This window comes from Anolis carolinensis, chromosome 3, assembly GCF_035594765.1.
Source record: "Anolis carolinensis isolate JA03-04 chromosome 3, rAnoCar3.1.pri, whole genome shotgun sequence".
Taxonomy (NCBI): domain Eukaryota; kingdom Metazoa; phylum Chordata; class Lepidosauria; order Squamata; family Dactyloidae; genus Anolis; species Anolis carolinensis.
In genome coordinates, this window is record NC_085843.1 from 75,847,783 (window position 1) to 75,860,788 (window position 13,006).

General features: G+C 36.5%; 1 protein-coding gene across 3 annotated transcripts in view; it reads right to left on the minus strand.

The window, feature by feature from the left end:
- tmem50b (transmembrane protein 50B) overlaps nucleotides 1-13,006 on the minus strand; it is a 48,088-nt gene that overhangs the window by 3,137 nt on the left and 31,945 nt on the right. For 2 of the 3 annotated variants that reach the window (XM_062975064.1, XM_062975063.1), the window contains 2 exons: nucleotides 11,694-11,786; nucleotides 9,612-9,669 (listed from right to left, as the gene is read on the minus strand). In XM_062975064.1, coding sequence (XP_062831134.1) covers nucleotides 9,612-9,669; nucleotides 11,694-11,786 — 151 coding nt within the window. Of the gene's footprint in view, nucleotides 1-4,918; nucleotides 6,741-9,611; nucleotides 9,670-11,693; nucleotides 11,787-13,006 lie in introns of those variants that run through there. The other variant, XM_003219007.4, reaches the window with a different exon arrangement.

Genomic DNA, 13,006 nt, shown 5'->3' on the forward strand with positions numbered 1-13,006 from the left:
ATTGTGAAATAGAAAGCAACACTAAATTGTTTAGAGGATACGCATGCTGTGAATCAACAGAGATCACTTCAAGCACTTCTCAAATGATTCGAGATGGATTTTCTCCTGGAGTATTTCATAACCATTATAAAACATGATATTTTTATCAGGAATATGGTTTCATGGGTCACCACAGTAGAATGAAACCAAAAAACAGTTTTGGCACAGAGTTCAGTTAAGTATAACAAGGAAGGTTCAAGGAAAATATGCATCAGTGATCTCATGTACCCTCATTTATAGAATATGTAGTCAAGGCTGGGTGTTTTTATACAGCACAAGGACAATTGTTACTCTACTTTTTATACAAAGGCACTGCCAGTTCACTTCCAGGCTCATTTTTACCTTCTGAAACACTTGAGTTTTTCAGTCCTTCAGATACCAGTCTTCCCATCAGTTCTGGCAGTATTTGGTGCCCTCACTTTCCAGTTTACTTTGAGAATTCAGCATGTTCGTTTAAAAATGAATCTGCAGCTAGTACATATTTTGGATTGTTTTTCCATTATGCTGAGTGTGTGTTTTCTATGGGTTTTCTGTTGTTTTTGATTTAATATAGTATATTTTGCATTGAAAGTTCCATTTCAGAGGTGACAGACTTGTATTACACAGGACATATTCCAAAGTCCATACAATACCCTTTTTAGTAAATATTTTTAATTTAAAATCAAATTGCAATCAGAGAAGCTAAGAAAACTAAAGTTCAATTATTCCTTTTGCTTCTAATGCTGGATATTTCTTTTATTTGATGGAGATAAAATCCTCTGAAAAAGGAAGCAAATGTGGCAAACATTTAATGGTGATGTTCAAATGGCACATTAGCCGGAATTCTTTAGAATGCTAGCTTACTGGGAGCAATACAATGTGCTAGCACATGGCGATCAAACAGGTCTCCTGCAAGTGGACTGAGTTAAACCAATCACAGGTGCAGCTTGGCATGATGTATAAGGCTACTACTGTAATGTATTTCTTCCAAATAAATCACTAGCTCATTTTGGCTTATCTGGAAGAAAAGAAGGGAGAGCACCGACATTAGACGTTACAAAAAACAATCCACAGCCTGGATTCAGACAGTACAGTAAACAAATTGCAGGAGGGGGGACTAGGCAGCATAATCCAGGACACATGATTCTTGATAACCCAGGATTCCAGCATATCATGATCTGAGCCTATCTAATATATCAAAATGCTGTAACCCTACTCTGACCTTCCCCCCCCCCTTAATTTGAGAGAAAATAACAATGGCCACAATTATATATGTGTGTGTGTGTGTGTGTGTGTGTGTGTGTGTGTAGAATAGTATGTCAAAGGTTTGATACTTTTTGTGGTAAAATTTGAAATGTTTCTTTTCTTTTAAAAATATTCCTGAAATAAATTATTTTCTATTTCAAGTAGTGTAAGAAGTTACTGTGTCATCAAATTACGTAGATGTTTAGAGGGCACTATCAATAGCACTTACATAACCATTTCACTAAGTTTTCCTCACGTCAATGGGCTTCTTCTAGTTGGGAGTTGCAAATGGGTTTACAACCAGCTCCTCTGATAGACTGGAAAGTTATTGATGTAAATGAGGGTATGCTTTGAAATTAAGTGTGATGTGAACTATATTGGCTCTTGCAGCCCCTTCCAGATTTTCTCTCAGAGTTGCTTTAGTTATCTACCACTGCAAGGAACAGCTGTGAAGTTCCATTATTGCAGCCACCTCACCTCTCTGCAAATATCATGAACAGTTTGGAGTTTGTTATTTGCTATTATTGTTGGATCACTTTTAAGACCATTTTCAGGTGTGGTCACATCACTCCCTAACTTCTCTGTCTGATGTATCAAGAGGATAATTATTCATAGATCATGAAAAGTGAACCCTCTTGGTGGTTGCATAAGAATTGTGGAGCAGTCCCTCATGTCTGTCCTGCTTCACATCTTGAATAAGTGGATTCTTTTTTTAAAAAAAAAAATAGCTTCCTTAGAGGAAGTTAGCCCTACAGTGCTTACTTTTTTAAAATGTATGGTGGAATTGTAGTGCCAGCATTACGTCAGAATGCTGATCCTCTAGGAAGAAATTAGACGTTAGAATAACAAAACACTGTCAAGTACAGATATATCTCAGTTTAAAAAGTAGGTATGTTCCTCAAAGTTTGGTACCAGAGGCAGAAATAGAATGGCAAGAATAACTATTGGTTCCTGCAGCACAACAATCCCAACACGTTTCAGCAAATCTTTAATCAAAATTAGTAGGCATAAGTGACATGGGATAAGCAGGCCAAGCAATATTTACATAAAGAAAAAAACATTTTGAATCTCTAGAAACCATTTGGAGTTTCTTCTGAAGTGCATACAGGAATAATGTTTTTTCACTAGCCTCCACTTTTTATGGTTTCCACTTTGGTGGCTTAGATGTATGGTTTTTTTTTTTAAACCAACAACATGAGTGGTGAGGCAGGCTTACCATCTTTTACCTTTGTTGTTGTTCTGCTATTCAAAGAGTTTCAGCAAATTCAAGGCAGCTGCTCATTTTACCAATTGTAGGCAGGCATACATGGTACAGTACAATCCTGGTATTCCTACTTCAAACTTTGTTGCATTGTTGACCGCAGACACACAGTTGTAACTGGACATCAAAAATGTTTCTCTAGCCCTTCTCCGCTATCTTCCTTATGCTGATGGGCTGAGTAAGCATCAAAAATTTGTAAAAAGTTTCTTTGTCAAAAGTTTTAACAAGTATGCCTGTGTTTGAAAAAAAAAAAACATCTCACAACCTCTGAGGATGCCTGCCATAGATGTGGGCGAAACGTCAGGAGAGAATACTTCTAGAACATGGCCATACAGCCCGGAAAACATACAACAACCCTGTGATCCCGGCCATGAAAGCCTTCAACACAAAAAACTTCTTCTTCTTCTTCGGCTAAGCAAAGCCACCTGGTGGTCAAAGTAATAATCCTCATTCCAATATGACTATATCCTTCAGCTGTGCTTACAGTGAACTATCTCTGAATGAAGGCTGCTTGCTTACTTACCCTCTAGTTATGTGGAAGAAAACCATTACAGAGAAAGCCATGATAGGTACATATGGAATCTGTCAGGATTTCCGCTCTGCTCTGTTCACATCAGTAATGCACAAAGGGCAGCCTACATGCATACTTCTGTTTCCACCAGGCTTTTCAGGAAAGTAAAACCTGTTAATTTGGCGGGTGGAGCTCACCAGGAAGGTGCAGAAATGCTTCCTCAACTCTCAACTGCTACCTGTCCCAGCTCTAGATGAAACATACTGACATCTGAAGTGGCACATTCTGACTTAATCCTTCTTGCTTCAAAACTTTACTGGCAACTAGAACTTGAATATATTAAAGATAACTTGGACATAATACTTCTGGATTACTCCTCCAATTAATGTTTTCAGGCTATAGAATACCATCCAGAAGATCTCTAAGTTCAATAAATCCCATACAGTAGCTAAAAACTTCCCATTACAAGGGTCCAGAATAACCAAGATATTGGATTTGGCCTCAATGGCCTGAATAAACCCTCAAGAGGAATCCCTGGGGAAGGGGCAAGCCACTTTGCTTCTGAAACTTCTTGATCCATTTCTCTTACTTGCAGTATTAGAAATGCTTTAGACCTGGCTGTGGAACCAAGCCTTTGGGGCAGTGCAATGAGGCAATAAAAGGAAACCCTACTCTGCTGATCAGAACTAGCATGGTGTCTTGAGTTGGTTTAAACAGCTGATTTTAAAGTAGACATAACTGATTTTCATGTTTGTGTATATTTATAGTTATTTTATGTCCCAACATGGAATGCTTGCCATATATATGTTGTGCTCTGCCCTGAGTCCCCTTCAGGGCAAGAAGGGCGGAATATAATGGTTTTAAATGAATAAACCAATAAATAAATGTGTTCATGTTCTCACCAAACCATCCGTAGAAGAAAAGCAACAAAGACATGACTTTTAAAAAAAACAGCACACAAACATTTAAACATTTTGAGAGAGAGAATATTAATATAGTCAAAGAAAGGGGAAGAAGGGGAGCATACTCGGAAATGCACACTTCTACAGTATATAGTCTTGCATTTTTGGGTACAAATATGCACAACAGTGCAATGAACAGATGCCAGGATTAACTAATATTGTGATTGATAGAGGCTGGTGGTGTATAAATGTCCAGGAAGGTGACAGCTGGTCCTCCTTGGCATACTCCCATATTAAATTACCCCCCCCCCCCCCAATGGCAGAGCTACCATGGATGCCATCTAGCTGTACACAGCCAGAAAAATAAAACTCTTTAGCCTTCATGGACAGACAGCAAGTTACTACTTTCGCCCAGCTGAAGCACCCAAAAATTTCCACTGCCCTGGCCTCTGAATGGCCACATTGGTGGGCCCAGGTACCATCAAGTTGTCATTGTGCAATCAAGGAAAATGCACCACACCAGGAGGTATTTGATAGCTCATTGCATGCCACCCACAAAAGTACTTATGCTTGTGAAACTGGAATAATGCCAGTTTAAATCACAACTGGTTACTACCTTATATTTAAAGAGCCTTCAAATCTCTCTACAAACTCTTATTTTAGTATATGTGAAAACAGAATGACATTGAAAAAGCTAATACTGAAAATAACTTATTTGATTATTCAATTAAAGCTGCTTCTTGAGAATGAAGAAATTAACATGTAGTAGACCTGCAAAATGGGTCAAGATCACGAGATTCAAAGTTTTTGTGCACTTGGGGATATTAAGTAAATCAGTGAGCAGAGATTTTAACCATGCCTCTTTCCATCATCTTCAGCATGCGAATCAAGCACCAGTGCAACTTTTTCAGAAGGTCAACACCACAGGCAAAATGTATAGGAACATCATATAGTAGTGATCAGTTTAAACTTCATAGAACATAGTATTTTGCTAACCTTTATTGAATGTTAATGTAATTACACTGAACAGTCAAAGTTGTATAATGTTTTATAACAGATCAAAGTGACAGTCTGATAGAGAAATGAAGTACAAATTAATTCTGACATAATAGGACAACTCTCAGCTTAAGGATCTGCTTCATAGACTGTCCCCTGAAGTCTCTAAAAATGTTTCTAGACAATGAACACTACCAGGCCTACTTACTTTCTAGATGTGGGGTGAAGTTTTCCCCCCCAAAAAGCCAAGGTGGAGAGCATGAAACAAACTCTTGGCCAGGACCTTTAACAGTCAGAATGCAAAACACCTCTAGTTCATTATCATTCCCCTACACAGTTTTCTTGCAAGAGTACTTAATACAAAAAAATAAAATAAAATATACATCTGATACAGCCTGACATAAGTAACAATAAACAATTTGGATTTGGAGGCATAAAATACAACCAGTCCTGGTTAATGCAAACTGCACTAACATACAAACTTTATCATTTGTACAACTAAAATATATAACTCTTTGAAAATATGATAGTCTTGCTATAAGTTGAGCACTTTAAAAAATATCTTCCATTTTCTCCATTATTTTGGAATCTAGTAAATCACATTTAAGAACAAATCTTTTCCTAAAAACATACAGAAAGAAACAAAGCAAAGGTTTTAGAGTAAGTGGAACATGGGATCTCCCTTACCCCAAATATTGCATAAGCACGCGAATATTCAGGGTAAAGGTAATTTTACCTAGAAATACAGCCTGAATGCATATATAATGCCTCAAAAGGGCCATGCATTATTAGACATTTGGAAGGTGGAATTTCTTTACGAAGAAACCTCTCAGATTTAACACTATTCTACTATACCTTGTGAAACACATCAGTACTCCAGTCTCAAATTATTTTGGACCATCCCATTTTCTGACATGCTGTACTAATAAAGTATTTGAGACTTAGTGAATTTCAGAATTTTCGTATCTCTGTCATGCCCTTGTTAGTACAGATTTTTCAATAGTTCAGAACATTTCTAGGATCCAGGAAATCTGTGCTAAGCAAATTTTTACAATATGATGGCAGAATATACTAGCTTTTAATAAGACTGAAAAATGTTTTTCCCCAGTCATGCATTAACAAACTAGCTGTTTTGAAGAACCTTGCAAATGTTATTCTAGATAAGATTCTGAAGCCTCACTTTATTTAATCCAGTAGTGTCAAACGTATGGTCCTACAGGAGTTTGGCCATTGGACAAGCTGATGGGGATTTCTGAGAGTTAGAGGCCCAAGTATCTGGAGGGCCACAAGTTTGACAACTCTGGTCAATTTCCATTCCTCAGCAAAGGTAGGGTAAGAAGCTATTCAACTGTTTTGCACTGAAAAGTGGCATGTGACTCTAACAAAGCTTTGAGCCTCTTAACTCACCCTCCATCTAATATATCAGAAAACCTGTCAACTGCATAATTTTAACATTCATTGTTACTGATGTTAATTGAGAAAAATGAGGAAATTGCCACACAATATTTTCCCGATTGTCATTTAACATATAGATTCACAGAGCAATAATATGTACATATGCACAAATCTGTTGTATTAAAAAGGTAGCTAAATATAACTTGGAATATTTAATAACAGAATATTTAAAACAGTTAACTTTCCATAAAAAGAAAATAAAACATCCAAAATGTGTAATGCAGTAAGCCTGGCAAAATAGAAATCAGAACATAATTTATATTTACATACAATACTTGCTAAGAAGAATAAAGGAAAACTGCATTCTTATGCCCACAGTTCTTCTGTTCTTCCAAATTTGTAGATAAGTGTACTGTGAAAACAGGAGTTATCATTAACAAGCCATATATTAGTTCCATCTTCATATTAAAAGGTTTAACATTAAAATATTGAATATATTTCATTTCATTGCCACTCCCAATGGCTTCTTAAAGTAAAAATTCAATGCAGTTCAAACATGCTGGAATTTGGTACTAATGGCAATTGGGACATGGACCAGGAATATAATATAGTATGCATGTCTAAAAACAAGAATGAATTCAACTGTTCATCCCAAATAGAGTAGATCCATTGTATTAATGCTACATCAACTCATCAATACGAAATCTTATTAAAACCGATTTGTGCTTTTTTCCAGAAATATTTTTAGGTAGCAATCAGTTTATAGTTTTGAAAAGGCACAGATCAATTTTTGATAAATTCAAACAAATACCTACATTTTCAAAGTACACCAGCAAAGCCATTTCTGAGTATGCTGTATTCAGTCAGTTACATGCTTGGTGGGGGATTCTGCATCCTGAGGAAATCTATAGCTAAACCATCAACCCCAAGCACACGTATTGCTAAAATAAATCCTTACATCCACACTACTCCTGTATCCAATGATTTCTGGATTAACTTCTTCCAAATTAAGATTTTACTGACTTTGAGAACTAGTTTTTAGCAGAAAGTCAATGAGATATGTCTAGCCCTTTTCAATAAATAAGGCATATCACAACTCATTATAACAGGCTTTAAAAAACATCATCATATACAAAGAGCTAATAAGTACTATAAGAGATGATGGAAATTAATTGTTGTATGTACTACTCTCTGGACACAATTACATATTACTTTGATGCAGCACAAGTCAGTTAGCCATCCAATTTTTTTTTTATCAAACAGAGAGATGGTTGGAATTATTTGTTTATTTATTTACAGTATTTATATTCCGCCCTTCTCACCCCGACGAGGACTCAGCGCAGATTACAATGAACACATATATGGCAAACATTCAATACCATCAGACAAACAACATACAGTACAGACCAGGGGTCCCCAAACTACGGCCCGCGGGCCACATGCGGCCCATAGGAGCCATTTATCCAGCCCCTGCGGCAGTGGCTCCTTCCTCCTCCGCCAAGGAAGGTGTGTGTGGTGTGAAGGAGGAGGGAAAGGCATACACGTTTCTCATCTCCCTCGCCCCATGGGCACCTTTCCTGCTGCCGCCGCCACCACCAAGGAAAGGCCGCACGGGGCGAGGAAAAGGCGTGTACCTTTCCTCCCTCGCCCAGCGGGCAGCTTTCCTGCCACTGCCACCAAGGAAGACAGCAGGAAAGGTGCACGCGGGGTGAGGGAGGAAAGGCATACGCCTTTTCCTCATCCCGCACGCACGTTTCCTGCTGCTGCCGCCGCCGAGGAAGAGACACACGAGGCGAGGAAAAGGAGTGTGCCTTTCCTCCCTCGCCCCGCGGGTAGCTTTCCTACCGTCGCTCACTTTGCACACTCCTTTTCCACCTCCTCCCTCACCTGGTGTTCGCCTTCCTCAGCGATGGAGGAGGCAAAACAACAATGGAGGCATGCCTGTGGCAAAAGGAAGAGGCCTCCTGTTTTATCTTGCCACGTAGACTCGCTCCTCTGCAGCCCTGTCGTGGATTCATTTTTCTTGAAGGTTAGCAATCTCTTCCAACCCTGATTATTACAGTATTGTTGTTGTTGGTCAGGGGTGCTTTATGTTTTGGTTCACAAAGGCAGAAGGGGGTTGGACTATATGGCCCAAGGTGTCTCTTCCAACCATGTTTATTATGGTGTTGTTGTTGTTGTTACTATTATTATTGGTTGGCTATCTGTCAGGGGTGCTTTGATTATGGTGTGGTGCACAAAAGAAGAAGCGGGTTGGAGTAGATGGCCCAACCCTCTTTATTAATTTTATGATGATTATTATTATTATTAACATTGAGGCTGTATTTGTTCCCTTTTTATTTTTTTTACTTCAAAATAAGATATGTGCAGTGTGCATAGGAATTTGTTCATAGTTTTTTTAAAAAAAAAACTATAACCCATCCCTCCAACAGTCTGAGGGACCACGAACTGGCCCTCTCTTTAAAAAGTTTGGGGACCCCTGGTATAGACACACACAGAGGCATTTAACACTTCCATCTTTATGATTCTGGCCACAGAGGAGCTGTTGCTTCACCGTCCACTAGTGACTGTATTTCCTCATTCCTTTCCAGCAGTTTTATGGTGTTGTAAATTAGTTAAATTAGCCTCCCGCATAAAACGTACCTAAATTTCCTACTTGACAGATGCAACTGTATTTCGGGCTGCATAGGTCAACAGCAAGCCGGGCTGTTTAATGGTTGGGGGCTTAACCCGATCCGAGTTTCGAACTCATGACCTCTCGGTCAGTAGTGATTTATTGCAGCTGGTTACTAGCCAGCTGCGCCACAGTCCGGCTGGAAGAGACTACAGAATGTAAATCTAGAGTGGCACATTACTAGGAATTTAGATTTTTGAAAGGTGGTAACCAGATTTATCAACCAAATCATCAAAACACCAATGAAAAGTAAGACACTGCCTTGCAACACATATAGTGTAGCTCAGTGTATTTCTCATCTGTGTCACTTGCGTACTGTGGGTGAACAGAATTACTCCTCTGCCCTCCTCACACCTAGTTTTAGTCATTTCACACGTTTTTAATTTGATGGTTTCTTCTTATCCCTCCCATCAGCAGTCACAGCAATACCAAAACTGACCTAGAAATTTACAGGTACTTTGTTTTATTGTTGAACTGAAAGTTTGCCTTTAGTTTTGATGTTATGTACTATTTGGAATCCTTAAAAAAACCTTTCTTCTGTCTGAATAACGTACATTTTGAACATCTATATATTTTAACACAATTATTCAAATTTCAGGAATGACTTACCTAAAAAATATCAAAGCATTTTGAAAAAACACTGCTAATCCTGGGTAGACAGTAGCATCTACAAAATAAAAGTACCAAAAAAAAAATCAGGTGGTCTTCAAACATGCTAATACAAAGGGGTTGGGGTGTTATTTTCTGAAATAGCTCTAAAATACTTCTTGTAATAAAAGATATTGGGCAGAATCACTCAATCTCTACCACAAAACACAAAGGTTTTAATTAAAGGATAAATTATAGCAGAGTCCCATTTTACTGTCTGAATATGTTCCAAGATCTGGGATGTCTAAAAAATGTACATGGACTGCTTTCAGGTTCAGCTACTGCCAGCTTGGGAAGTGATCTTTAGATTGTGTCTAGAGAAAAGACTTTAAAATAAGACGCCAACACTGTTTCTAATTTTAAAAACAGTTGAGAGTTACAGGATACAACTTTAAAGCATGCTTTTTTGACTATCCCACCAAATAAAGTAGTTCCTTTTATTCAGTGCCCACTTAACCCAAAACCATATGAGGTTAACTAGAAAATACCTGCTTTTTTCTTTACAGGAAGAGTAAAATATGGCAGACACTCTTCTTGTAGAATTTTGATTTTGCAAATATTCACACAGAGAGTTAGTAATTTACAAAGAAGATCAAGCCAAATTTTCCATAATATTTGTTAAGTAATTCCAAATAATATAAACACACATAGTGGAAGTGAAGCAGTTGTGTTGTTTTAAAGAAGAAATATAGTCATTTCATAGCAATTTATATGACTAGATTGTATTAATATCTTTGGTATTTCCTTTTTTCTTCTTTTTACTTTTTCCTAATTGTTTTTATTATTATTAAAATCAATTTAAAAGATTAAAGTTAAACACATTTCATTTAATCTTTTTAATTTTTAAAAATATTATTAAAAGCCGCCATTTAGCAATAATACAGTATCACTACTACAATAATGTAGAATATATATTTGTCAAGGAAAAGGGAATAAAACCAAATCAACATGCATTAGTATTTTGGGTCAATATAAGAATTATTAATATTAAGGATGACTAAATGTCCCATGGATGGTGGGTGCATGTAGAGATTACATGGATAAAAATATGATTAATTGTTTAAGTGATCTAGTGAATGTTTTGAGTTAATGACAGCTGTGTGTTTTAATTTTTTAAACAATTTTAAAACAATTAAAACATAAACAATACAGTATCACTATTGCAGTAAATTTTCCTTTTCATTATATACAAACCTACATCCCTCCCCTGTCATAATATATATTGTAAAAATATAGCTCTGCCAAATGTCTTCCAATTTTATTTTTCAGTCTCTTCCATTGCATACCAATATAATGGTATTTATCTAGTTGAAAATCTGAAATTTCACTTGATTATTCAGTAGTTAAAATCTGCCATTGCTTTAATCATATAACTAACAAATGGTTTCCATGTATTGCCAAGTAAATCTTCTTTTAGTTCTCCTTTAGCTACTCTATAATTTATATGTTAATTTCTCTGATAAGGCTATAACCCATAGCTTGTGTAACCAATTTATTATTGATAAATTCCCTAATTGTGCCCATTTTTTTTTGCTAGTTCTAGCCTTGCTGCACATAACATAAGTGAATTGAGGTCTTTATTTGACAAATCCTTATTCTCACTATCAAATAAAGAGATCATTAGTTATGCTGCTTCCTCCACCATTCAACTTTTTCATCTTTGTACAGTACTTTTGGAAATCTTAGCCACATATGGCTCCCATCCTCTATATTTCTATAACTTTGCCAACATTGAATCAAAATTACCAAATTTAAGTGGATAATACCATCTATGTATAATTTTTGATGTATTTTTCACAATTGTGTCAATATTGATTTATAAGCTGTAGTTTGCCAAATTAAATTCCATTATTTGTCTTCTATTTTTATTCCCAAATCTAATTCCCATACTATTCTCATACTATTTAATGTACCAAATTTAGTTTTTTGAATTGCTGCTTAATTTTAATATCAACAGAAAAAAGAACCTGATATTTTTTTAAATGTGTAGTTAAAAATGTATTCCTTCCCCTTTTGTTAAAAAGTAACAAAAATAAATCTTACTTTGGGTAACATAAGCTCCAAAAAGGATCCACATGGAAGCAATAAGTGAGCCAAACATCAACATGAAGCCAATGAAGAGCCAGACACGAGCACCTGTAAGAATACATAAAGCTAAAGAACTGAGGTAATGTTTTGTGTATAAATTATGAGAGGACACTACTAATAAGGTGCACAACTACTTATTCCACTCAAGTTAAGCAGAACAAGACTTGCATTCGACATCCCCACATTGCAAATGGCCTACCTACATCTGTAGGAATTTTAGTGACACAAAGAGAACATCTACAAAAACGTTCTTCTAAAAAATCAGTATTCTATGGCAAACACCATAGTGTAACATATATTTATTTTTTTATCATTTATTTCCTGTATTTTTGCCCTGCTCTGTCTCAACCCTGAAGAGGACTCAGAGCGCCTTCCAAGCTGGCAATAATTCATTGACTTAAATTATTCATTATTCATTCATTCAATGACAATAATTCAAAAATAATGAAGACTTAAAATCATACAAAGTACAAAATACATTGTACATTAAAACCATAAAACAGTAACATATAAATACCTTTAAATGAGCTGTTAACTACATATACATATGAGATTATCTGGTGAAAAGGCAAGTTTTGCTTTGTGAGGCAGTTTAGAATGTTTAAGTTTATTCGATGCTTAGACCATAGGTCTTTCACATGCAATGCACACAAATACATGAAAACCAGATTACTAAATACAATATAAAACACACCATTAAAACCCTATATAAATCATTAAAACATTAAAATGCTATATATATCAATGTCAAGATATGCCCTTAAAATACTACATATTTCATGAATTAGCACCTACATAATTAAAAACAAGATAAAACCAAGTAAGCACAGCATTATTAAAACTTAAGCAGGGAACACCTTGGATCTAAATAACCACTATTAGTTAAAAGCATCCCCAGCACAGTCGACTGCAATATCAGAGATTAGTCTTGCCACATTTTCTGTGCTGCCAGGGCAAAAAGAGCCACCTTGTGAGTAACCACAGAGTTAGTGTCTGACAAAAGGTAGAAAATCCTTTCTGACACAGTATTTGTTTGAAGGAGATAAAGAATAGGCTCTAGAATTTTAGTTCTTGGGTCAGAATACAGAGGGCAAGAAAACAAATAGTGAGGCAAATCCTCAATATCCAGGGCCCCACACACACATAAATGAAGAGCCAGAGGGATTCCTGTAAATCTACCATCAATCACCACTGTGGACATACTTTGAAAACGAAGGGCTGTGAAGGCTTGCCTAAGTTTTGGAAATGTGAGCCTAGTCAGGTAGATA